Source organism: Propithecus coquereli, unplaced genomic scaffold, assembly GCF_000956105.1.
Source record: "Propithecus coquereli isolate 6110/MARCELLA unplaced genomic scaffold, Pcoq_1.0 Scaffold155, whole genome shotgun sequence".
In the NCBI taxonomy this organism is placed as follows: Eukaryota; Metazoa; Chordata; class Mammalia; order Primates; family Indriidae; genus Propithecus; species Propithecus coquereli.
Window position 1 is genome coordinate 1261945 of NW_012139969.1, and position 25195 is coordinate 1287139.

Consider the following 25195-nt stretch of genomic DNA (forward strand, 5'->3'; position numbering starts at 1 on the left):
CCATCTCCGAGAACCATAGTCCTCAGGGTCCAAACCACTTAGCTGGCCACAGCGAGGTTGTCTGGTGTTAGACTCCTCCGTGCCCGCGGAGAGGTCCTCCACGACTTCTAGGCCAATCCTTTTATGGGGTGGAGGGAGTGGAACTGAGGCCCAGAGAAGGGATGGGCCTGCAGCCGATGACAGAAGATCGCAATTCCGTCTTGTCCGCAGCTGGGTTCTCCCGGTGGAGTTGCCGGGAGGGGGTGGCGAAGGTTGCCCCCAGCAGCTCCGCTTCGCATCTGGGAAGCCGGGGAAGCGAGGAAAGGCTGAGGGGGCGGGGGAGGGGCGGGGTGGGGTCAGGCGTTTGACTCCGCCTCCTGGCTTGGCTCTGCCTGCGGCCGGGCGCTGGCTCAGTCTCGGCTGCTTGCCGCTGTCGCTCCGGGGCCACGGGATGACGCCTCCTCCGCCCAGACGTGCCGCCCCCAGCGCACCGCGCGCCCGCGTCCCTGGCCCGCCGTCTCGGTCAGGGCTCCCGCTGCGGCTGCTGCTGCTGCTCTGGGCGGCCGCCGCCTCGGCCCAAGGCCACCCGAGGAGCGGACCCCGCATCTCCGCCGTCTGGAAAGGTAGGCGGCGCCGCGCGGCCGGCCGGGCGCGGGATCGGACGCTGCGCTGGGCGGGCGCGGAATGTGCGGCACCCGGAGGGAGTGAGTGCGCGCTGCTCTGCGGGTCCTGGGATGTCCCCGCGCTGTCCCCGCTAGGAGCGTGTGGGTCTGGGTGAGTGTGTGCGAGTGTGCGCGCGGGCATGCCGGAGCCGGCTGGAACGCTGCGGCGAGCGCGCGCCGGGGGCCGGAGCCCCGGCTAAGTCGCTCCAAGTCCGCCGGCAGCCTGGAGCCGCAGCGCCCGGGCGCGGGGGGAGGAGGCGGGCCCCTGTCTTGGCCCCGAGCCGCTCGCGGTCCTCCGGCGCGGGGGCTTCTGCGCAGGACCCTTTCCCCGCCCGGGTCCCCCATTCCGGCCGCCTCCACCTGAGCTGCGGGCTCTGCTGGCGCGCGGGGCGCAGGCTGGGCGGGCGAGGGGGGCGCGGACCCCTTGCAGCCGCTGCCGCGCTTCGGCTGCGGGAACAAAGACCCCGCCGCCTGCCCCCGCCCCCGCCCCGGCCCGGAGCGCGGGCCAGGCAAGGGGGTGGGCACCCTGCGGCGAGGCGGGACGCGGTGCGGTGCGGGGGCTTGGGGCACCCGGGCTCTGCCTCTGCAATATCAGGACCGGCCGCTCCCCCCTTGCCCGCACGTGGCAGTTGTCACCAGAAATCGTCGCCAGCGTGGGGGGCAGTGCCCGTTGGGTGGGGCGCGGCTGTTGGGACCCCCCCGGGCGGCTGATCTGGGGTAGGGGTGCAGCTTTTAGGCCATGGTGGCTGTGAGAGCCTGGGGGAGCAGTCTCCCCCGCGGGCACCTCAGGTGAGACCTCTGTACTATGGGACAGAAAGCCTGCTAGGCGGGGGTTTGAGCTTTCTGCCGCAAGGGATTGAGCTCCTCTCCCCTGCATTGCACACAAATGCCTCCCCACCCCCAGGCCAACTCGGCTCTGTCCCCAAATTTGGCGTCTCTGCAGCCCCCCTGTGGTGGTTGTGGGGGACTCACAGTGGGGGCTGGGGGGACTGGTCGGGTCTGGGCCCACCTGGAGCCTTTTGATGCCTTTGACAGTTTGCAGGGATTGCAGGAGTCTGAGCATTATCTGGGGCAGGTATTCTTAGCAGAGGGGAAAAAAAAACCCCACACACAAAACGAGTGGCCCAAACTGCGGCAGCAGCTGAGGGAGTGTGACTCGCCCAAGGTCACTGGGCAGCGTAGCAGATCCGGGTGCAGGCAGGGGCTCTGATCTGGCGCAGGACTAATCCTGGTTCTGGGTTAGGGAGGGGAGAAGGATTTAGGTGGTTCTGTGGCCATGATTGAGGTGTGCTGGGGGCCAGCTCTGCTGCCCAGCCTGATGCGTTCCCGGTGGGAGAGGTGCAGTGCAGCCAGAGCTCTGACCACCTTCTCCTGGGGGACACCTGCACACCCCTCTGTCATTCTAGCTCCAGCGCAGGCTTCCTCTGTCCTCCCAGCAGCTTTGCCTTCCTTCAGTCCTCCTGGCTGTCTTGGACATCACAGCGCGTGGGCACTCCAGAGGGGACGAATGGTCATGTCTGAGAGTTCTGGAATCTTTCCCTGCATCAAACCCCTTGGATTTGGCTCTGCTTGCTTTTCCCCCAAAGTCTTTCCATGACCCTCCCTCCCTGCTTAATGTATACCCACCTCTTAGCACTTAATGCATACATCCCATCCCAAGCACTTAGTCTCCACCCTGAGGCTATTTAAAGCTGCTTTCAGTCCTCTCACCCACTTCTCAAATCTCCAGCCTAGCCCCGTGCCCCCCTCCCCTGCCCACAGCTCACTGCTGTAGCCACACTGGCCATGCCCTCTGCTGAGTAATGCACTATTGACCCCTGCTGGCTGGGGTCTGCCAGCCCCTCAGCAGTCTTGTCCAAGGACAGTCTGTGGTCTCCTTCACCCGGTGCCAGGTGCCCTACTGGCCAGACAGGGCCTGCCACTCACCTTCTCCCCCTTGCCCCCCAGGGCCACCAGCTGGTGATGGTGTGCCTGGCTGACAGCTGCCTCCTGTCTCCTGTGGGGTGACACATGGCAGTCGGACAGGAATGGGCTTGGCTAAGGCAAACCCAAGAATGGGGTCGGGGGAGGACCCTCTTTTGCTTGCTGTAAGCCTAGAGCCCAGTCCACCAGGGGGTGGGTGGGGGTAGGGAGGCCTCCAGGAATGACAAGATCAGCAATGATGATTGTTTCTGGAGCCAGTTCTCTATAAGGCTCTATTGGGGTTTTAGTTTTGAGCCAGGACAAGTGTGGGAACTGGAATAGTTATGGAAAGTTCTTTATTTTCTGCAGCTTGGACCTCCAAGCCCTAAGGAAAGATTTGAGTGGGGAAATTCTGAGAGGGTCCCAGCCTGCACTGATCTGGAAGGTTGCTGCCTCTGAAGCCTGATGAAGTCTGGCAGAGCAGCTCGGGCCTGGGAGGGGGCAGTGCCAGCGCGGACTTGCTGGGTGTCCTTGAGCTCCACACTTGTCTTTGACCCTCAGAGCTCACCAGAGCAGGAAGGGCTCTGGGGGTTGTATCCCCCAAGGGCTGTCACTGACACATGGCCAGTCGGAGATGTAAATGTGTGGTCCCTCTCTGTGAGCAGGGGCTGGAGGGGAGTGGATTGCAGGTAAGGGCAGGGGGTTGGCAGGAAGTTGGCATGCCTGTGTAAGCTGTGCACGCCTCCCCCATTCCAGCAATGCTTAGAGGAGCTGGAGAAGCCCAGGAAGGTCCTGACCCCTCAGGTCAGAGGTGAGCCAATCTGTCCACAGAGGGGAAACAGAGCCCAAGTTTCCTATCTCTACCTGCCCAGCTGGTTCTGCCCTCCTTCTCTCTTGTCCAATTAAACAGCAGGATGTTATTGTTGATTTGGTGGCTGCTGTGGAGCCATTATGGGCCCATTCCCCAAGGGCAGGGGGTTGTTGTCACCTCCTCCAGGGGATGAGATCACAGCTGGGGCTCCCCAAGCATCAGCATTTCCAGTGGAAATCCTTGCCGCCTTGGGGACTTGGATGTGTTCATCACCTTCAAGGTGAACTCCCCCTGCAGAATGGCACGGGGGGCCAGTTCCCAGGAGAAGGGGAGTTTCCTGAGCTGGGAGAGATGCTCGGTGAGGTCACCAGGCACTTCCTACTAAGCTGCGTGACCTCTCTGCCCTGGATGGTGGAGATTCTGGGAGCAGGTGGGACCGGAAGGGACACTGGCACAGGTCCGAGGATGACCATGCAAAGGGGAAAGAAGTGGGCTCTTGGGAGCCTGGTTCAGGCCCCAGCTATGGCCTGATTTGCTGTGTGACTCTGGGCAAATCCTTGCCTTTTTCTTTTTATTTCTTTATTTTTTTATAAGGCCTGATCTGTTCTAAAATCTTTGCCTTTTTCTGAGCCTCGTTTTCCCCAGATGCCCAAAGAGGGTGTGGGGAGGGCCTCATTCTTTTCTGAACTCTAATGTCTTGGGATTCCTGCCTCTTGGGGGTGGTAAGGGCTTGGCAGGGGCCTTGGTGGCCTGTTCAAATCTTAGATTTCAAGAAACCTGAAGGAGAAATTAAAACCTGGGAGGTCAGGGGAAATCCTCCAGTTTCATGTTCTTGTCTGTCTTTTTCTCTCGGGCTAAAGGCTGAGAATCAATTAGAGGAAGTGGGTTGTTGGCTTGTGGCCTCAGGGGTGGACCTATTCATTCAGCAGACGTTTGCTGGGGCCAGCTATGTGCTGGTCTTGGGCCTTGGCTGGGGGATCCATTGATGAGAGGCAAGATGAGACCATGCCCTTGTAGACTTCTCAGTGTAGGTGGGGAGATGGGCAGATCAACCTCCAGGTATAATGGAATGTGCCAGATCCTGTAACAGAGGGCAGCTGTGGAGGCTAAGGAGGTGCCTAATGCAGTCCTCCCAATCCAGAAGGGCTTCCTGGAAGAGGTGGCAAGCTGAGATGGCAAGAGGAGTAAGAGTCGGCTTGGGGAAGGAAGGGACAGGAGGAACCACTCCACCTGATAGGATTTCAGACTCAAAAATTTGCAGCTAGGACCACAGAGAGGAGACAAGCCACATGAGGGCCCCTAAGAGGGAGGTGTTGAGTTAGCCTAGGCCTCTGCATGGGGGCTCCAGGACAGTTTTTTGTAGGAGGGCATGTCTGAGCTGGGCCACCTGTCATTCTGTGGTCAGGGCAGCAGTGGGGACGAAGGCTATATCCTCTGGAGAAGGACCGTGGCAGGCAGGGAAAGCCTCCCCGGTGCTGGCAATGCCTGACTCCCTCGTGGGAAGCTGGGTCTGGGTCCAGGGGGACCAGGGCTTTCCCATGGACTCTTGACCATGGGGGATGCTCCAGGTGAGGAGGCGTCCCCCAGCGCTGTCTCCTCCCTCTCTTCCTCTGCTGAGACTCCCCCTGCAGGGAGGAAGGAGCTCCCCCAGCAGCAGCAGGCTCTACTGGGGGAGGGGGCAGACCCCCTTCTGACCAGCTTCCCCTTCCAGGAACCCTGGCCTCCTTAGTGGGGGGCGGGGGTAGATCACTATCTGGCTGAGGATGGGGTCTGGAGACATGAGGGGAGCAGGAAAGCTGGGTCCCCTTTTTTGAGGAGGGCCAGGGGCAGCTCTGGTGGCTAGCTGAGGGCCTGTCTTCTTCCCCCAGCCCTACGTACCTCATGTCACCCACTGCCGGACAGCTGGCTGAGTCACAAGAGACTGACCACACCATACTTCCCCTGCTTTGGCTGGCAGCTCTCGGGCTGAAGAGTTTCCGCTTTTTTTGATTTCCTTTTTTGGGCTGCCTGGCTTCCTCCAAGCCTTTCGTCTCCCAGGGTGGGCGGAGGAAGGATGCCCTTCACCTGCCCTGCCTTCAGAAGAGCCAGGGCTCCCTGGCCCTGCAAGGAGGGCCGCTGCCAGGTGTGTGGCTGGCTGACCCGTCCTCAGTGAGCCAGGCAGGCCAGAGGGAAAGCTGGAGGAGAGAGGACCGTGGCCCTTCTTGGGCCCTGCCTCCTCCTGAGGGCCTGTCCCCTCTGCTCCCTGTGGTACGAGGTGGTTCTCCAAGCCCTTTTCTCCACCCGGCCTCCACGCTGGCCCTGCTGAGTCTCTGGGACTGAGCCCTGGCCTCCTTGAGGCGCCTCCCTCCTCCACGTCCCTGTGCTGAGCAGCCACTTGGAACACTCAGCGCCTGCATGGTGGCCTGGCCCCACTGCCACCTGGATACCCACGGTTCTTCCCTTCCCACTCCCCAGCTCCCCGCTTCCTGCCTCGGGCCACAGCCCTGCCTGCTGTTTCTCTCTCCACCCATTCACCCGCCTCCTGCTTTCTGCCCGGCAGAGTCGCACCAGTTCTTTCTCAGTTCCTCTGAGGAACCTTCTTGGATGACCCCAGCCCACACAGCCTGACACACAGAGATTAGGACGTCAGAAAAGAAACGTCAGAGATCAGCTGGGCCAGCCACACATGGCACAGATGAGGAAACTGAGGCCCAAGGTCACTGGGTGAGACAGACAGAGCTGGGACCAGGGCTGTCTTCTGCCCCGAGCCTGCTGCTGGCCCCAGCCCTCGGCCTCTCTCCAGCTGCCTGTCTGCCTTCATGCTCTGTCCCAGGCGTGGGCTCCTTGAGCCTGTGTCGTCTTCTGCCAGCTCAGCCAGGCCCAGACCCTTCCTGGCCCGGTTCTGTCTACTCCTAGGAGCCGCACCAGCTGTGACCTTCCTCTCTTTAGATTTGGACCATACACCTCTTCTGGTCCTCCCTCAGGTCGGCTGGGCCTTGGGTCTCGCAGGCAGGTTGATCTGTGTCATCGCTGAGGCTAATCTGGGTTTAACCGTCACGGCAGCCTGGGATTAAGCTGAACCTGCTGTGCCTTCTGCACCCCCTGCTTCCAATCAGAGGCTTGGGCCCTGTGCCAGCACCCCCAGGGTGACCCCTCATCGTGGAGGGCAGCCAGCCTAGGTCTGTGTTCAGCGCCTCTGGGGAGAAGCAGGAGGACAAGCCCCGGGTTTGTCCTGGGGAATCCCCAGGTGCCTGAAGAGGCAGGTCTCCTGCCTGTGTCACTGGGAGGACCCCCGGAGGTCAACAATGACCTGTAGGTATAGCCTAGGACTGTGACAGGAGGTGAGAGTAGGAAGGTCCGTGTGGGGTGGTACAATTGAGGAAGGCTTCCTGGGGGAGGGGAGGAGCCAGGCCAGAGCCGGGAGCAGAGGCCTGGGGTGGGACAGAGACAGCACAGAGAGGCATTCATGTTGTCTTCTCGGCCCAGGGCTCTGGCCCAGCCTATTAAGGAAGCAAGGTCACATGATGAGCTCTGTGCCCCATCTACAGCCCAGGAATGTCTTCTAAGAAGTCTACCCCTTTGGCATGGGGGCTTGGCCTGCCCCAGTGCTGCGCCACCCTGCTGTCTGAGCTGTCCCCTCTGGCTCAGCCCTGGTAGTGGATGACAGTGGAGTGAGAGGAGGCCTGGCCCTCACCTTCAGAACCCCACAGTCCAGGTGAAATCCCACCAGACAGTGTGATCTGAGGGAAGACGGTCTGTGCCAGGTGGTGTGTGGCACAAGATGGGGGTGGGGTGAGGTGGCGGTGAGGGCTGGAGCAGTCTGGAACGCTTCCTGGATCCAGGGGTTTAGATCTTCAAGGACAGGCGAGATCCACGAGCACAGAGAGAAGAGGAAAGGGCATTCCAGGGGAAGGGAGGACAGGAGCAAAGTATGGAGAGAGGAATGAGCCAGGGCAGAGATGTGCAGAGATGAGGTGGGCCTTGACTGCCCTGCCCTGCTTGGATGGGCAGTTGGGAGCCGCGGTGGGGGGTTGTGAGGAGGGGTGCTCAGCTGCCTTGTTTGTTTTTGTTGAGACAGAGCCTCACTCTGTTGCCCTACGTAGAGTGCAGTGGGGTCATTGTAGCTCACTGCAACCTCCTGGGCTCGAGCAATCCTCCTGCCTCAGCCTCCTGGGTAGCTGGGACTACAGAAGCACGCCGCAACGCCCGGTTGGGTTTTTTTTTTTCCTTTCTTTTCGGTAGAGACGGGGTCTCGCCCTTACTCAGGCTGGTCTCGGACTCCTGAGCTCAAGTGATCCTCCAGCCTTGGCCTCCCAGAGTGCTAGGATTACAGGCGTGAGCCATCGTGCGCGGCCCATGGTGGGTTCTTGAACTGAGGAGCTAGGGGTGGAGGCCAGAGTTTTGGCCAGTGCCTTGTCCAAGTGCTGGCTGGGTGGGAACCTGGCTGGGTGGGCCCAGAAAGAAGGGCTGGTGAGCGCACTTTGTCCTTTGCTGTGGTCAGCCCCAGACCACACAGCATTTTCTCTTCTGGGCAGAGATCTCAGGAGACTTATCTTCCCAATTAGTCATGCTGGTACACTCAGGGCACACCCCATGCTGCACCCCAGATGCCTGCCCCGCTGTTGTGATTAAGGAGCTTCGAGATGGAGAACACCCTTCAATGATTAGGAGAGACACAGATGGAAATACAGATTTTGTTAATAACAGGTCCTGGGGTGTACACAGCATACCACAGGACATGCACACACACAGACGGATATCAGGGAGCACGTGGAGAGAGAGCGCGCCTGTGCACGTGCCTTGGGCCAACATCTTTATTAGGTTCAGTGTGTTATTCCAACAAGTTTTCCACAGGGACTTTTACTTGGTGGGTTTAGAGCAAGCAGGGTCACTCAGTGACTGGGAGGGGTCACCGTGGCACAACCGCAGTCCGCGCCGGGGTGGAGTCAGCGGGATCAGTCAGGCGGGCTGTGTCTAGCTGTCCCATGGGGGGAGGTTGTGTAAGGCAGGGACCTGGATGCGCACAGGGAGGAGCTGGGAGGAGGGAGGACGGGGACCTGTCCTGGGGCTGCGCCCTGCTGCTGGCGTCAGAGTCCGGCTGCTCTTCACAGTGGATGCCGAGGCTACAGTAAAGTGTAGGACTTCACTGTGTCCACCCGGGCCTGCACCCCACGCTCGCTCACACACGGTATCCTCAGGGTGTCCTTCACTGGCCAATGACCCCTGCCTGGGCTCCACCCGCTGGGCCTTGGCCCCTTGCCTGTCTGGGAAGGGCTGTCCTGGAAGCCCCCAGAGCCTGTCTGTGGAGCTCCGCGTCAGAAGCACAGATTCTGGAATTAGCTGGCCCAAGTGTCAACGTCTGCTCCGCCACTTACTGGCTGTGTGACCCTGGGTAAGTCACTCAAATTCTCTGTGCCTCACTGTCCTCATCTGTGAGACGGGGACAAGAAGAGCACCTACCTCGCAGAGTTCACCAATGAGTAAATGAGTTGATATATCTAAAACTCATTTAGAGCAGTGCTGGACACATCGTGAATGCTGTGGAAAGGCTGGGTGGTAGGGGCATCATCACCGCCGTCGGCATCGTCATCATCCTTGGGCATCTCTGGCTTCTGATGGAACGCAGCCCCGGCAGCCCAGCCCCTGCCGGCTGTCCCCACGGGCCATGCTGGCTGGCTGCCCTTACACCGTGTCCCCTGCTGGTTCAGGCTAAGGCTAAGGCCCGGGAACCTTCTGTTTCTCAGCAGTCTTCCACCTGCCCCTCCCTACACTTGGGGTGGTATAGCCATCCTCTGCCTCTCCCCACCCCTGCCCTGGCTCTGGGCCCAAGGACAGGCCCTGTACCTCTGCCCATTCTCTGCTTTGAAGGTGCCACCGGCTGACCTCAGCCCCACGCTAGGGCTTTTGGAACCTGCTGGGCTGAAGAACAGGGAGAAGGTGGACAGGACATAGTGTTGGTCCCAGAATTCCTGCTTTCCCTGGGCTTGGGCTCAGGGCCTCCTACCCACTCTGGCTGGGTCTCAGTGCCAGCCTTCCCTCCCTGAGCCCCTGAGTCCTACTCGGCTCAGCCGCCTACAGCTTGCTTTCCACACTGCCCCTTCTCCCCAAGACTTTGCCCAGCTAGTCTCCCCACTAGCCAAGCCTCCTGGTCCTGAACACAGAGGTGCAGTGCAGAGAGCACCCAGCCCTTGGTGGCTTGGAAGGGCCTTAGTTTTCCTGTCTGTAAAATGAGCGTGCAGACCCTTGTCCTGCCTTCTTTGCAGGGTGGGTGGGGATCTGGTGGGCTTAGTCAGTGGAGACGGATGAGAACGTCAGCTTCTGCTGACTCTGACTTCCCCGTTGCTCATAGACTCACACTTTCCCAAAATGACCCATGAATTTAACTCTGATTGTTTTGTGACTTGTTCCAAGAACCACGGTGGGTCATAAAAGCCAGTCTTAAACAAATCCCAGCACTCTGCCTCTCCCCGCCCCTGCCAATCCACGGGGAGGAAAACGGACTCAGGAAGGCCCAGCCCCTGATCACCGTCTCAGCCGGTGAGCCGCCTGGCTGCCAAAGCGAGCGTGAGGCTCCTTGAAGCCAGGGCTGAGCCCACACGTGACATACGCCCCCTCCCACCCACAGCTGACCTTGGTGGATGGCAGGATGCTCCCCTTTGGCTCAGTACATAGCTCGCTGTTCCCACGGCTGATAAAGACGGATAGACCTCTCACTCCTCCGGAAGGCCCCGCCACCTGCCCCAGCACACGGGCCCTGCCCTTGCCAGGCAGCTTTCTGGAACCCATCCCTGCCTGTGTGTTGGCGTGACCCCCAACAGCAACCATGACCTGTCCTTAGCACATGGTCAGTGCCGCTCTGGCACTGGGCTCTCATGCCCTCTTCCCCGGCCACACCAAGAGAGACAGAACCGATGAAACATTTGTTCCTGCGCCCCCACCCTAGCGGAGAGGTCTCCCTGCACCGCACTGACACAGCACCTCCAGCTCCACCATTAGTCATTCCCTTGGATTTAAGGCTTTGATTGCTAAAGGCCCTGGGAGATCAGGGTCTCACCCGGAAGGTGGGTGGGTGGGTGATTCCCTGTAGTTATCAGGTTAGCGACTTCGTGCCTGGTGAACGAGGGAGGGAAGGGTAGAGAGCAAGAATGACTCAGAGAAGTGGAGAGAGGCTGAATATGCAGCTTTTTGCAAATCAGAGGCTCTCCAGGAAATCCAGGATGTGGTCCTGGAGAGATGGAGCTGGGTGATGGGTACCGGAAACCCTGAGCCTCCCTTGCTGTGTGCCCTTGGGCCAGGGGCACAGCCTCTCTGATCTCTGTGCCCCCTTAGCTCAAGGACTGTTCAGATCCCTGCCCTTCTACCTTGACCTGTGGGATGTGGGATTCCAAAGGGTGGAGAGGCTGCAGGCTAATTACTGAGCCGCACGTGGGCCCGCGTTCTCCTCTCTGTGCCATCCTGTGCCTAGGAGAGGATATGAGGTGGGCCTGGCAATGCAGGGGGGAGCACAGCTATGGGTGGTGGCTCCTGCCAGGTGTGGCTGGGTCCCTAACCTGAGGTTAGCCTGGCTCCTGCCCCTTGGCCCAGGGCCTCCCTGGCTGCCTGACTTGGGCATTCCCTGTGGGGCGCCCACATTCCTGCCAAGGGCTCCTTGAGGCTAGCATTCAAGGCCTGTTGGGTCAGTGGGTCAGGCTGGACCATGGGACCCAGTCCTTTTATTGGCAAAAACAACCCCCACTCCACCCCTCCCTCAGGCCGTCCTCTTGCACAAGCAACAAGGCTGTGGGGACAGCGGGTGACAGATGGCGACGGCACCCAGAGGGACTAGGACAAGGAGTGGTGCTCCGCCAGGCAGTCCTGCTTTAGGAAAACCCACTCCGCAGAAGTTCAGACTTGCCGTCATCCGCTGCTGGGATGGCGATGGGAGCGAGGGCCCCAAGAGGAGTCAGACCTGATTCTTTCCAGCAGGCTCAGAGCTCCGCGAGCACCTGGCCAGGGGGCTGTGTCTGGGGGACTGTCTCCCACAGCCCAGCCATCCTCGTGGCCCTCACATCTGGCTGGGGTGGGCCTTGCTGGCCCTGTCACCGTGAGGAGGTGGGACTCAGGAGGACCATGGAGTCAGGCTGGGCGCGGGGCAGCCTGAATGTGCTTTCTTGGTATAGCAAGGGCGAGCATTGGCTTGGAGTCACATGGCGGTGGAGGTGAGTTGTTTTGTGCCCAGCCTGCCTCTGGGCCATGCCCTCCCCATGTGCCCCTAGCCCCTCCCTGCTTGAACCCCTGGTTATTCTGGGAGCTTTTAGCTACCACTTAGTCAGCCACTAATGCGTCAGGCTGGGGAGCGAGGGGGGGTCATGGTGCCAGACGGTGCTCCTTTTAGACAAGCAGGACGGCAAGCAGGGGGAGCCGGGAGGTGGGGGCTCGCCAGAGGAGGGGAGGCATTGTCCACTCCCGCCCGGCTCATAGAGAGCAGGCAGCAGGGGGACGGATGGCCAGTGGGTGAGAGTCTCCTTGGGCTGGCTGCACCTCCCCTCCCCTGCCACGCACGGGGCCTCAGCCCACCGTCCTGACTCTGTCATCAGGACTGGCTGGTCTGCAGCACGGTGCCTCTGTCCCCTGTACCTACGAACACTGGCTTCCCACCATCGCTCTGCCTGTTCCCCCTGCCGGGAATTCTCTCCCACCTGTTCCTGCCCATCTAGCTTTTATCCGCCCTCCTCATCCCTTTGGATTCATAAAGCAGCAAAAAGAAAGTGTTTAGGGATGTGACACTCCCGTGGCCTGGGCCTTTTTAGGGGCAGCCCTGGCCTTGCTCAGCCCCTGGCTGGCAGAGCCTTGGAGGACGCCCCTTCCAGGCCCAGCTCCCTCCGCGCTGATCCGGCGGGGCACAGACCCTGGCCGCGATGCCTTGGTGCTGCCTTCACTTCCAGGCAGGCCTCCTGCCCCCGAGCCCCCAGCCCCCGCTCCTGCCAACCTGAACAAAGCTTCCTTTCATGTATTCATCGGGCTGCTGCCGCTCGACACTTCCCGGGCACAATCAGGCCCTTTGAGGGCCGCGGGCAGTGCAGGAGCCCAGGCCGGGGCTGGGTGGAGAATGGGCCAAGGCCTTGTGCTGGGGCAGAGCTCGTGTCCTTCCCCTGCCCATACACATCACCAGGCACACAGCTGGGAGGGCCAGGGACCTGGGGGTCAGGGGAGGCAATGCTCCTGGGCTCCTGTCTCTTCTTCTGCAAAATGGGAAGAGCAGTGCTCACCCCTCCCACCCAGCCGCAGCGGCTAGGATTTCAGGGGAACTGGGCTCAGGCTTGCAGACCCGCATGGGATTGTCCTGGTCCTAGCATTGCAGCAGCTCCCCGCACCCCCGCCGGCTCTCACCCTCCCTTCTGTCTTCAGCAAATACTTTGTGAGCGGCGCCGAGGTCTGTGCTGAGACAGCTTTGCTTGAGAGCTGTGGCTGTCTCAGCCCTCAGTTCGCATTCTCAGAGTGTGGCTGGGCCTCTCCCCCCAGGCTTGACTCCCTGGGCAGGACTGCTCTCCCTCTCCCTTTGACGGTCCTGCACCCCCAGACCAAGGCCCCTCCATCTCCTTGCGAAGCCCTTGCCAGCCCCCTCTGAGGCCCGGGGCTGAGGTGACTGGTGCAGGCGGTCAGCATGGCCTGAGCGCTGGGGCGTTCCTTGGTCCCTGCGGGGCTGTGGCTCTGAGGCCCAGCCCCACATCTCCAGGCGCAGACATACACCTGTCCTGGCTGCCCGCTGGCCGTGGGGGAAGGGCTGGGGGCTGGGGGCTGGGGCTATGGACTGGATCCTGGGCTGCCGCTCAGGCTGCGGGTGAAAGGGAGCCGTGGGAGCTGAGTCAGGAAGACCATCGGGCGCTGACCCAGCCGGAAGGAGGGGGAGCAGGGCAGCGCCCGAGACCTGCCATCCCTGCCCAGGCCTTGGCCAGCACCCCTCCCTCCCCGTGAACCACCAGCACAGACCTGGGCTCTCAGCCCCTGCCCGGTACACCTGGGGCTGACGTCCACCGTTCAGTGGCTGTTTGTGGAATGCCCAAGGAGAGGCAGGCCACCCAAGGGCGGTGAGCTCGGCACTACTGTCTGTGGCAGCCATACTAGTATCTCCCCGCACGTTCCTGAGAACCCGTACTCAGTCTGGACGAGCTGATCTGTCCTACCTGCTAGTGTGACCTTGGGCTAGGCATGTCCCCCAGGGGGCCTCAGGTTCCTCCTCTGAACAGTGAGCCAGGCCATAGCAGAGGTGAAGAACGAGAATGTTCCCACTTCCAGGGATGACTGGCCGTGCAGGGAGGTATTTAAGGAAAGCGAATGACAGTCGTTGCAGTGTGTGGTCCACCGCTCCTTGCCCTGGTAAACGCAGTATAGTAGGGATGGCTCAAACGGCAGCAAGAAGGATTTGGGGCAGACTTGAGGAAATGGCGGTTCTTTTCTGTTGGGGCTGGAGTTCGGGTGTCGCTGCCCCAGAGTGACACCCACTCTGGCTGCCCCAGAGTTTGCTGCAGCTGGAAAAACAGTGGTCAGACCCAGTTCCTGGGTGAGGCCCCGGGGTGGTCAGACGTGGGAAGATGCTGGCCTTGGCTGATTGCTGGGGGCACGGCCACAGGCAGCCCATCCCTGTAATTTAGTCCTGCAACCGGGACAAACTCAGCAATGTCACCGGAGATGAGACATCTCCCTGGAGGCAATGGCTGTAGCCAGTTTCTTTTTTGGGCAAAATTGTCCCGGTCAGTCCTGCTGAAAGGCCCAGGCTGCGCTCTGTGAAGGTCCCCCTGTCCCAGTTACTGGGGCCGGAGAGCTGATCTTTTCCCCCAGGAGAGCCGGCATCTTGGTGGGTGAAACCACACCGGAGCGGCCGTGCTGCAGAGTGCAGCTTGGCGGGCAGGAGCATGGGCTCTGATTCGGGGCCTGTTACTGACCTGCTTCTGTGTGCCTGTGGGCTGCTGCTCCCTTGACCTCTGTTTTCCCATCTGTGAAATGGGAGGGAGTGGATGTTAAGATTCCTTTCCGGCTAGGATCTAGTACTCACTAAGGGACTGGGGGTGGCCCAGGAGGGGTTGGAGAGGGCTTCCTGAAGGAGGGGTGGGGTTCGAACAAAGTGATTCCTGGGAACCTGGGCTCTAAGTGGGGTGCTTAGAGGCCCTGCTTCTGCTGAAAGGCCCAGGTGCAGGTGGCTGCTTGCTTTGCCCTGGGGGAACAGACCTCACAGAGCAGAGCCAGGCGGCCCAGCCCCTCGAGAGTGTTGTGTGTGTGAGGAGGAATCTGTTTTCTCCAGAGGTCCCTAAACCCTGCCCCACGCTGAGGTCACACATACTGAGGGGGAGAGAGGCTGCCATCCTGGGGGAGGGCTGTGGCTCTGGTGAGGACAGCTTGGTTGCTGGACCGTGCCAAGGGTCTCTTGCTTGTGGCCAAGCCCTGGTGCCACCCCAGCTCAGACCTTGTTTCTGAGGCCCTGCCAGTGCCCCGAGCACCAAGCATTAGTTGCCACACGGGTTCTGGTGTGCTTGGGGGTCGGGTGGGGCATCCAGAATCTTCTCTCTCAGGGCCCCGCTTTAATATTTCTACCGATTGCTTCCTCCGCAGGCCGTGTAGGGCAGGACCGGGTGGACTTTGGCCAGGCTGAGCCGCACACGGTGCTTTTCCACGAGCCGGGCAGCTCCTCTGTGTGGGTGGGTGGACGCGGCAAGGTCTACCTCTTCGACTTCCCCGAGGGCAAGAACGCGTCAGTGCGAACGGTGAGCCTGGACCCCCTCTGTTGGCCCCAGGGACCGGCCCAGCCCCTCCCTCCCCTCTCTCCCCCTTACCTCCCATCTCCCTCCTATCTCTCCTCTGGACCTGGCGAGGGGCCTCAGGGAATCCAGGGGAGCTGGCATCTCTTCCTAAACTGGCCCCCACCTCCGTATCCTATAAATGGCTTCTGAGGGAGGCTCCTTAAAGGTAGTCCAGATTGGAGCCGGAGCTGGGGCAGTGTGGAGAAAAAACGGGTGCTAACAGGCCTGTCCAGGTGGGCAGCACCATGGCTCACCACCTGAGGTCTCTGGGCTTCGGCTCTGGGTGTGAGACTGCGCAAGCAGCTCTGTGACCTTGGGCAGGTCACTCATCCTCTCAGAGCCTCTGCTGCTCATCTGTCAAATGACAGTAGTGGCTGTTTGGTCCAGGGCTTGTCCCGAGGCTGCAGGGAAAGGGCGTCGCGCCCCTGGCAGCATGGACTGATGCTCCTCCCCTTCCCCCAGGTGAACATCGGCTCCACCAAGGGGTCCTGCCTGGACAAGCGGGTGAGTGGGGGGCGGAGCGTGGCGGGGTCGAGCCCCTTGGAAAAGGAAGAGGAGGTCCCAAGAGTCTGCAGAAGGAAGCGTGGCCCTGCCCTGGGAGCCCCAGGCTGATGGGGGAGGTTTGGACCAGTCCTAGGAGGCCCAGGCTGATGGGGACACATAGTGCTTCTCCGGAGCCCTCTGTGCTTGGGGGATGGAGTCTGCTGCACCTCCTCTGGGCTGTCCTTGGAGGCTGCTGCCTGTGCTTAGCTCTTCCGATGCCTTCTTCCTCGAGACTGAGGGTCCCCGTGCTGGGCCTGCCAGGGCCTGCCACCAACCAACTTCTCTCCTTCCCCCTCTCCCTTTCCCTGGGCAGGACTGTGAGAACTACATCACGCTGCTGGAGAGAAGGAGTGAGGGACTGCTGGTCTGTGGCACCAATGCCCGCCGCCCCAGCTGCTGGAACCTGGTGAGAAGGCCCCTCCCCGTGTGCATGAGCCTGCTCAGCTCACGTCTGGGTGGGCTTCTGCCCCTGACGGTGGGAAGGGGCGGGGGGGGTTACACTCTGAGGCTGGCCTTACCCTGGGCAGAATCTCTGAGAAGATGGGGCCTCTGGCTGGGAAACCAGCCCCCATGGGGGGTTGTGGCCATGGGATCATGTGGCCATCTGGCTGCTTGGGTCTCCGGCAGGCGAATGGCACTGTGGTGCCTCTTGGCGAGATGAGAGGCTATGCCCCCTTCAGCCCGGACGAGAACTCCCTGGTTCTGTTTGAAGGTAGGGCAGTGCTGGAGCGGGGGCCCCAGAGGGACGCTGCTGGGCTGGGGCAGGGGGTGGTCAGCTCCATGTCCAGTGGCCGGCCTGGTGGGGGGACTTCCAGGAGCTGTCTGCCCTTGCCCACGCCCTCTCCTGCCCTCCCCAGGGGAGGAAGTGTACTCCACCATCCGGAAGCAGGAGTACAATGGGAAGATCCCTCGGTTCCGCCGTATCCGGGGCGAGAGTGAGCTGTACACCAGTGACACTGTCATGCAGAGTGAGTCAGGCTCCGGCTGGGCTGAGGGCGGAGAGGGGGTGTGAATGCCCAGGGCGGCAGATGGGATCCTGATGTTTCCTGGGAGGGCTCCCTGGGGACCACTGGGATCATTCAGGAAAGCAGGAGCTGGGCACAGGGCTGAGCGGCCAGAGCTGAGGAGTCAGGGCTGGCTGGGGGCAGGGGAACAGCAGAGACAAAGGTGTGGAGGCAGGTGGGCCCAGCACGCTTTGGGGAACAAAAACAGAGGAAGCTCTGGACCCAGTGTGGGGTCCCCAAGAGCCAAAGTTTATCCTCTGCTGAGCTCATGGGGGGGGCAGCCCACTCCCCCTCCTCATTAGGACTCTGCCAACTGGGCAGAAGTGACATTGGGGCCCCCAGGGATCTTCCCCCAGTCCCTAGACATGAAGTCATTGCTCCTGGGCTGATGACATCTTTGTAGGAGGAGGCAAAACAGGTGTGGGGTGGAGGTGCAGCATCTAGAGCCCCTTGAGGGGTCGGACCTGGTGGTCTGAGTTTTATTCCAGCTCTGATTTGCCCTGGCTTTGGGCAGCCCCAGAGTGAGTGCAGCAGGGTGCGCAGGGCCGGGTGGTCCCCCGGCAGGCTCCCCGGTCTTACACCCCCTGCCCCGTGTCCCTACAGACCCGCAGTTCATCAAGGCCACCATCGTGCACCAAGACCAGGACTACGATGACAAGATCTACTACTTTTTCCGAGAGGACAATCCCGACAAGAATCCCGAGGCTCCTCTCAACGTGTCCCGCGTGGCCCAGCTGTGCAGGGTGAGGGGGACGTGGGGCGGTGGCTGAGCGAGGGTGTGAGGGCCCGTGCGCACACGCGTGGAGGAGCCTGCAGAGTGTGAGCGGGTCTGTGTCTGGGACTGAGGGCAACTGTGCAGAGCATCACGTGTGTGTGAGTCGGTAACATGGCTGAGCTCCTGTGCACGTGTGTCGGTGTGCAGTGTGTGTGTGTGTGTGTGTGTGCGTGCGTGTGAATGCGTGAGTGTGACTGTTTCACTTGTGTGAGTGGGCACATGTGTGTCGGAGCCCACTTGCTCTGTGGGGACCCAGTATCCTTACCTGTAGCTCCCCACAGTTGGCCCTGTGCCCTGGGTCGGCCAGGCCTGCTGGCTGAAGCCTCACCTGGAAACCTGGCCTGAGTCCGGGGCCACCTCCGCCTCGTCCCCTGCTGGTCCTGGCCCCCCTCAGCCTGCCTTCCTCCTCTGCAGCCTGCGTGCTGGCATTCCTGGCAGCCCAGGCAGGTGCTGAGGGGCCTCCTCTCCCATCCGCTCTTCCAGGGGGACCAGGGTGGCGAGAGTTCGCTGTCAGTTTCCAAGTGGAACACCTTCCTGAAAGCCATGCTGGTGTGCAGCGACGCCACCACCAACAAGAACTTCAACAGGCTGCAGGACGTCTTCCTGCTCCCCGACCCCAGTGGCCAGTGGAGGGACACCAGGGTCTATGGTGTTTTCTCCAACCCCTGGTGAGTGGCCCTCATCCTGGGGCTGGGACTGGCATGGGTTCAGTGTCCAGTAGGAATCAGAGGACTTGGGCTCTGTTGAGGGGACAGCCAATGTGGCATGAGCTGGGACTACAGGCTGAAGGGACAGGGGTCTGCCTGGGGGACAGTCAGTGCGCTGTGTGTCCTGTTGTGCTCGTGAGTCTGTACGCATGGGTGTGTGCATGCACTGAATGCACACTCATGGCTGCACTCGTGCCCGTGTCCTGCCACCTGCGTGTGCTCAGAGCGGACACTGGGCCCTGGGAAAAGGCTGCTGCAGTGCTGGGTGCTGGGTGCTGGGTGCTATCACACCTGCTCAGGCACTGCCTGAGCCTGATAATTTGCACTTCTTAATCGCTCTCATTGATCGAAAACAAGGCAGGCAAAAGTGTTATGTGCATGGGGAGAGAAGGGGGACAGGATGTGGGGAGCCAAGACCCTGCTCCGTGGCTCCCTCGTGGATGGGGCCTGTCCTGCTGGGGTACCAGCATTCTGCAGTGCAGCCTGTGCTACAGGGTCAGAGAATCTCCCAGCCCATGCTGGGATCCTCCTGCCTTGGGGTGGGTAGAGCAGATGGCCTCTGAACTCAGTGATTCTGGAACAGAGCGCGAGGCTGTGGTTTTAGACTGCAGCAGAAAGAAATTAGGCTGAACTTCCTCCCTCCCTCTCTCCTTTCAGTGCTGTTTGATAACTGTTCCAGCCACGGGGCGTGGCTCAAGGATGGCAGGCTGGGGAGCTTGATTGGAGGGGTGTGGCTGTGCCCTGTCTGCTGGCCGGGGGGAGTGGAGGTGGGTGGATCCTGGGCCCCCCACTGAGGTGGTCTCTGTGTCCCTGCAGGAACTACTCGGCTGTCTGCGTGTATTCCCTTGGTGACATTGACAAGGTCTTCCGCACCTCCTCACTCAAGGGCTACCACTCCAGCCTTCCCAACCCTCGGCCGGGCAAGGTAAGCGGTGACACCAGCCGTGGCCCAGGCCCCAGCCCTGCCGCCACCCCCCTCCCAGCTGCCCCAGTGACCCAGCCCTGCTCTCCTCGCCAGTGCCTCCCAAACCAGCAGCCGATACCCACGGAGACCTTCCAGGTGGCCGACAGTCACCCTGAGGTGGCGCAGAGGGTGGAGCCCATGGGGCCTCTGAAGACGCCGTTGTTCCACTCTAAGTACCACTACCAGAAAGTCGTCGTCCACCGCATGCAAGCCAGCCACGGGGAGACCTTTCACGTGCTTTACCTAACCACAGGTGAGGAGCTACCTGGGAGCCCTGGTTTGCTTTGTAAAAATGGATACGAAAGGTGTGGAGGATAACGTAGTTAACATCGGGTTGCATCTTTACACATGGAAGGAAAAACTGAGTTACTACAGCTGTTGGGTTAGCGTGTGCGGCTGTGGAGGTCAGGCAGGGAGGGCTTCCTGGGGGATGGCGGGCAGAGGGAAAAGCGAAAGTCATCCCAGGGTAGGGGGAGACCACACACTGGGAGTCGGAGGCAGAAAGGTGGCGAGTCTGAGCAAAGCTGGATGCAGCTTTGGTCGCGATGTCTGACTCAGGGAAGAGATGCGCAAGGTCGGGAGCAGGGACCTGGTCACAGGGCGTCCTGGGAGCCTCTGGCAGGCAGAGGGAAGAAGTCAGAACTTCTGCTTGCTGTGGGCTGTGCAAGTGAGAGGAGACATTTGAGGAGTGGGCAGTGTACACCTTAAAGCTGAGTTGCAGCCGTGAGGAGAAGGGAGATCAGACATGCCTAGTTCTGCCCCGTCCCTTCTGGAGTTATTCTTTGTAAAAATAAGATACAGAATTATTAACAGGCCTAAGGCCATGTAAGACAAAAGTTAAACCACACCTGCAGGTCATAAATTTACTTAACAGATCACTTGAGTCTCGTTATACGTCCAGTGGCTTGTCTCTGATCAACAGACTTCTTTAACTTAAACATTCCGAGCCTTTAGACAAAGCTTCATTTCTTTAACCAATTTCAAGTCAAAGAACCTTTAAACCCAGCTACAACCTGTAAGCCCCTACTTCAAGATGTCCTCCCTTTTCAGGCCAAACCAATGTACGCCTTCCACATATTGATTTACGACTTTATGTGCAATTCCTGTCTCCCTAGACTGTATAAAACCACACCGTAACCCAGCCACGGCGAGACCACTTGCTCAAGGCTTCTCGGGCGTGGCTCTCCGGGTCACGGTTGCACAAATTTGGCTCAGACTAAGCCTCTTTAAATTATTTTACAGAGTTTGGGTTCTTTTCTGTTGACCGTAGGACAAAAAGGATTGAGTGAGATGTGAGGCAGGAATTCCAGTCGGCAGTGCCTCTGTAGAGTTTGCGGAGGGGCAGCCTCTCCTCCTCCCTGGAAGGGCCTCGGTGGAGGAGGCTTGGGGGATGCCCTGGGGGTGCTCCTGCGTTCCAAAAGCCCCTGGACATGGAGGAGCTGGCCCTGAGTTGAGTTTGTGACAGCTTCCCGGTCCCGGCTGTGGCCCAAGGGGGGTCCTGGGAGTGGGCTCGGAGACCAGTGTTGGCTGGCCACAGGCTTCCCGGAGACTAGAAAGGGCCCCTAGCACCTCTGGGGCCGTGTGGTTCAGGCCCTAGGCTCCCTCCTCAGTTGCTCACATTTCCCCATGTGACTTCCTACTGCTGCTTCGCCTTGGGGCTATCTTGGCCATGGTGGCCTTATCGGAAACTAGAACCCCAGCACCATTGTTTGGCTCCTAGAAGCCTGGGGAGTGGAATTTCCCACGGTGCAGGGCCTGGGTTCTGGGTCCTGAGTCCCCACCGCTTTACCCCCTACCTGCTTCATGACTGCACCTGCGGGCCCCTGTCCCTGCTCCGGCAGGGGCTGGCCTAGCTGCTGTGGTCAGCCAGGGGCTTGGCAGGGCACTGGGGAGCAGCGGAGGAGAGGTCATGCGCGGGACTGGGAGCAGGAGCCAGGACAAAGAAGGCTGGGTGTGGGCCGTGGACTCCCTTCCTGCAGAGGTGGGTGGGAGCACACTTGAGTGATCAGGGAAGGTGTGTTTGTTCTCTCTGTGGGGCAATGGAGAGACACCATTTTGGAGCCTGCGGCATTCAGAAATGTTGGGGCCAGACAAAAAGCAGAACTTTCTGAGTCTTCTGCAGAGAATGGGAGACTCTCACAACTGGGAGAAGTTATTGACTCTGCTCCTAAGGATTAGCCGACAAGAGGCCGTTTCTGGGGCTGCTTTGGAAGGAGGTGTGGGGCAGTGGCTGGGCTGGGGGCTTGGCGGGCTCAGGGAGCCCCTGGCCACATCTCGGAGTGTGCAGACAGGGATCACAGGCACGTAGAGGAGACGTCCTAGGCAGGAGATCATCTGACTGCTTTTTTGGGGCAAGTGATGCCCTGGGAGATTGGGAGGGAGGGAGAGAGGGAGACGGGCTATTCTAGAAACTGGGACAGCAGGTGAGGTGGGATTGGGAGGACTAGGGGTCAGGATGCCCATTAGTCCCCAAGTGGGAGCAGAGAGAGCAGTGGTCTGGGAGGCAGGCTGCCTGGTTATATGACCTGGGAACTCTGATGTGGGGTCTAAGGTCCTTTTCAGATCTAAGATTTTATAAAAATTAAGATATCCCCTGAGACCACATGCAATGTGGAGTCCTGGATTGGATCCTGGAACAGAAGAAGGACATTAGTGGAAAAACTGGGCAAATTCGGGTGAATCTGCAGTTTAGTTAGTAGTAATGCACCAGTGTCAATTGCTTGCTTGTGACAAATGTACCGTGGTTATGTAAGACGGTGACGTTAGGGGAAATTGGGGAAGGGCAGATGGGAACTCTCTGTACTATCTTTGCAACTTTTCTGGAAATCTAAAATTATTCCAAAATAAAAAAAATGTATTTAAAGAAAATATATCCCCTAAGAGTCCAGGAGGCAGGGAGTCGTAGAAGAAGCGGAAGGGCAGGGCTCTGACAGATCTGGGTTCCAACCTGGTCTCTGCCGGTGGGCAGCTGTGTGGCCTGGAGCAAACTGCTGAGCCTTTCTGAGCCTCACTCCTTACTTGCCAAATGAGGAAGAGCACACCCACCACACCCACCTTGCAGGAGGGTTAGCCGAGTTAATGTGTGGAGAGCGCTCACGTAGTACTTGGGGGTGTGGGCCTTGGGGTTCTGTTCTTCACGCTTCCCGTGCAGCCCTGGGCACTGGGTCCCTCTCTGGGGAGCCCTGGGCCTCCTGGGATGGCCTCTCTGGACTAGCCCTGGGGCTCCCACATCCCTCCCCAGTCACACTCTCCTTGCCCCACCCACCCCAGTCCTGTGACCTTCGCCTGAGCCGTGACTTCCCGCCCCTCCCCAGCCTAGAGAGAGGCTGCCTGGCTCTGGCGTGGGGCTCCCATGTGCTGACCCTCTGCCCGCCGCCCACAGACAGGGGCACCATCCACAAGGTGGTGGAGTCAGGGGAGCGGGAACATGGCCTCGTCTTCAACATCATGGAGATCCAACCCTTCCGCCGCGCGGCTGCCATCCAGGCCATGTCGCTGGATGCTGACCGGGTGAGCCTACCCCCGAATCTGTCCTTTGGGGCTACCTAGTGACAGCCAGCTGAGGACAGGGCTCCTTAGCATGCGATTTGCATGTCCTTATAAGAGCTTCTGGGCCCCTGGGCCTGGGGGCTTAGGACTCAGCGTAGGCCGGGGTCCTGGTGTGACCCGAGTTCTACTCTCCTTCCAGCGGAAGCTGTATGTGAATTCCCAGTGGGAGGTGAGCCAGGTGCCCCTGGACCTGTGTGAAGTCTACAACGGGGGCTGCCATGGCTGCCTCATGTCCCGAGACCCCTACTGCGGCTGGGACCAGGGCCGCTGTGTCTCCATCTACAGCTCCCAGCGGTACGTTGGCCAGGATCCCTTGTCCCTGGGAGAAGGTGGACGTGGGAGTGGGGGGGGTGTCGGTGCTGGCCCATTCTGGCTGGCTCTGTCGTCTGCCGATGCTGCGGTGGGGCGAGGACGGGGAAGGGCCGGGACTGCAGCCTCCTGTCTGCTGAGCCTCCCTCCTCCTTCCAACCCCAGGTCAGTGCTGCAGTCCATCAATCCAGCCGCGCCACACGAGGAATGTCCCAACCCGAAACCAGGTACCTGATCTGGCCCAGCCAGAGGCCGTGGTCCTATGAGGGAGGTAGAGCCATGCCCCGTTGTCCTGGTCTGACAGAGACATGGCCTTGTCAGCGGGCCCCAGGCAGAGGGAGCCCGCGGTGTGGGGCCGGTATGAGGGAGGTGGGGAACAGGAGAAAACCGCGGGCTGGGCTCCCGCGATCAGTCAGAAGCCTTGCCCCTGCGAGCCCGGTCTGTGGGTGGGCACAGCCTCCCCGGCCCCTCCTCACTCTGCGCCCCCTGCCTCCCCAGACAAGGCCCCGCTGCAGAAGGTTTCCCTGGCCCCGAACTCTCGCTACTACCTGAGCTGCCCCATGGAGTCCCGCCACGCCACCTACTCGTGGCACCACAAGGAGAACGTGGAGCAGAGCTGCGAGCCGGGCCACCAGAGCCCCAGCTGCATCCTGTTCATTGAGAACCTCACGGCCCAGCAGTACGGCCACTACTTCTGCGTGGCCCGGGAGGGCTCCTACTTCCGCGAGGCTCAGCACTGGCAGCTGCTGCCTGAGGACGGCATGATGGCCGAGCACCTGTTGGGCCGTGCCCACGCCCTGGCTGCCTCCCTCTGGCTGGGGGTCCTGCCCACACTCACTCTTGGCCTGCTGGTCCACTAGCGCCTCCTGGGCTGGGCGTGCTGCAGGCTCCTGTAGCCCAGGGGCGCTGGGAAGTCTCACACTCAGAGCCGGCTGGCCCGGGAGCTCCTTGCCTGCTTCTGCTTCCAGGGGACTGAACAACCCGATGGGGGACGCCAGGCCTGGAGACGTCCAGCCGCAGGCGGCTGCTGGGCCCAGCTGGGGCGGGGGTGGTGGGGGGCTGAGAACGAAGGCGCCGACTGTGAAGTTGGGGCATCAAAGACCCAAGACTTTATCTTCTGGAGAATATTTTCAGAAACTCCTCAAGCTTGACAGTGATGCTCCTGGCCCAAGAGCCCATGGGCTGGGAAGAGGGGTTTGGAAAGGAGGAGCTGGGACCCCCATCTCTGGACCTTGGGCCTGAGGCCCGAGTCCTTTGGGACCCTCTGTACCCAAATGGCCTCATTCCTCCCCTCCCCCTCCCCACGTCTGGGGTGGCCGGTGCTCCTGCAGGCCCGTGGCCACCCTCCGCCCGGCCCTGCCCTCTGCAGCTCCCTCACCAGTCCCGGGTCCCACTGGACAGCCGCCTTGCATGTTTATTGAAGGATGTTTGCTTTCCGGACGGAAGGACGGAAAAAGCTCTATTTTTATGTTAGGCTTATTTCATGTATAGCTACTTCCGACTGCATCTGTATGAAAATACCAAAACTACATGCTGGGGTGGGGTGGGAGAGGGAGGGGCTGGGAAGGGATGGGTTGGGGAGGGGGGTGATCCCAGTCTGAGGCTCCTGGGGGTGGGCTAAGAGTCTAGCGACGGGCATGGGTTCTTGGAGAGTGGCATGAGCTGGCTCTGCCCTGGGAGCCCGGTCTGAAGAGGATGTCGTCCAAGCCCCCGGTGTGGGGGGAGGTTATGGGAGAGGGTGGGGAGACGGGAGAGTGAAGGAGAAAACTGAGCCCTAGGTTCACGGTGTTCGTTTAGAAGGAGGAGCCAGGTCCTCAGGGGGAGGTTCCAGGACTCTGCCCTTGGCATTGGGGGTTGGGGGGCAGGGGGGCCTCCTCCCTTCCCGTCAGCCCCCTTCCCCAGGGGCTGTGCTTCCATTCTCCTAGCCTCCCACCTTCCGCTCAGGACATGTTATAACTTAGGCTAAACTGTGAAAATTCCCGTGGGGATGGCCCGGGCCAAGCTCTCCTAGTGGGTGGCCCTGCCCAGCCCAGTCCATGGATTTCAGCAGAGAGCTGGGCCCTTCTCTGGCTGTGTCTGGCTGTGTCTGGCTGCCCGGGGCAGGGCCTGGGGCTGGCGGCCTTCCAGCTTTGGCCCCTGCATCTCTTCTCAATGCACTTTAATAATGTAACATATTACTAATAAACGAGCTATTTATTTACCTGTGCCTGCTCCTTGCCTGTGCTGCAGTCCTGGTC

At 60.6% G+C, this 25195-nt stretch overlaps 1 protein-coding gene across 1 annotated transcript; it reads left to right on the top strand.

The window, feature by feature from the left end:
• Positions 1–396: 396 nt before the first annotated feature.
• On the top strand, positions 397–25158 carry SEMA7A (semaphorin 7A, GPI membrane anchor (John Milton Hagen blood group)). The gene is made up of 14 exons (XM_012640601.1): positions 397–602; positions 14920–15071; positions 15570–15611; positions 15964–16056; positions 16278–16362; positions 16508–16618; positions 17258–17397; positions 17913–18097; positions 18953–19061; positions 19155–19353; positions 22483–22610; positions 22789–22943; positions 23124–23185; positions 23457–25158. The coding sequence occupies exons 1-14, from the start codon at positions 431–433 to the stop codon at positions 23816–23818; spliced, it is 1995 nt and encodes a 664-aa protein (XP_012496055.1). The 5' UTR covers positions 397–430; the 3' UTR covers positions 23819–25158.
• Positions 25159–25195: the final 37 nt, after the last annotated feature.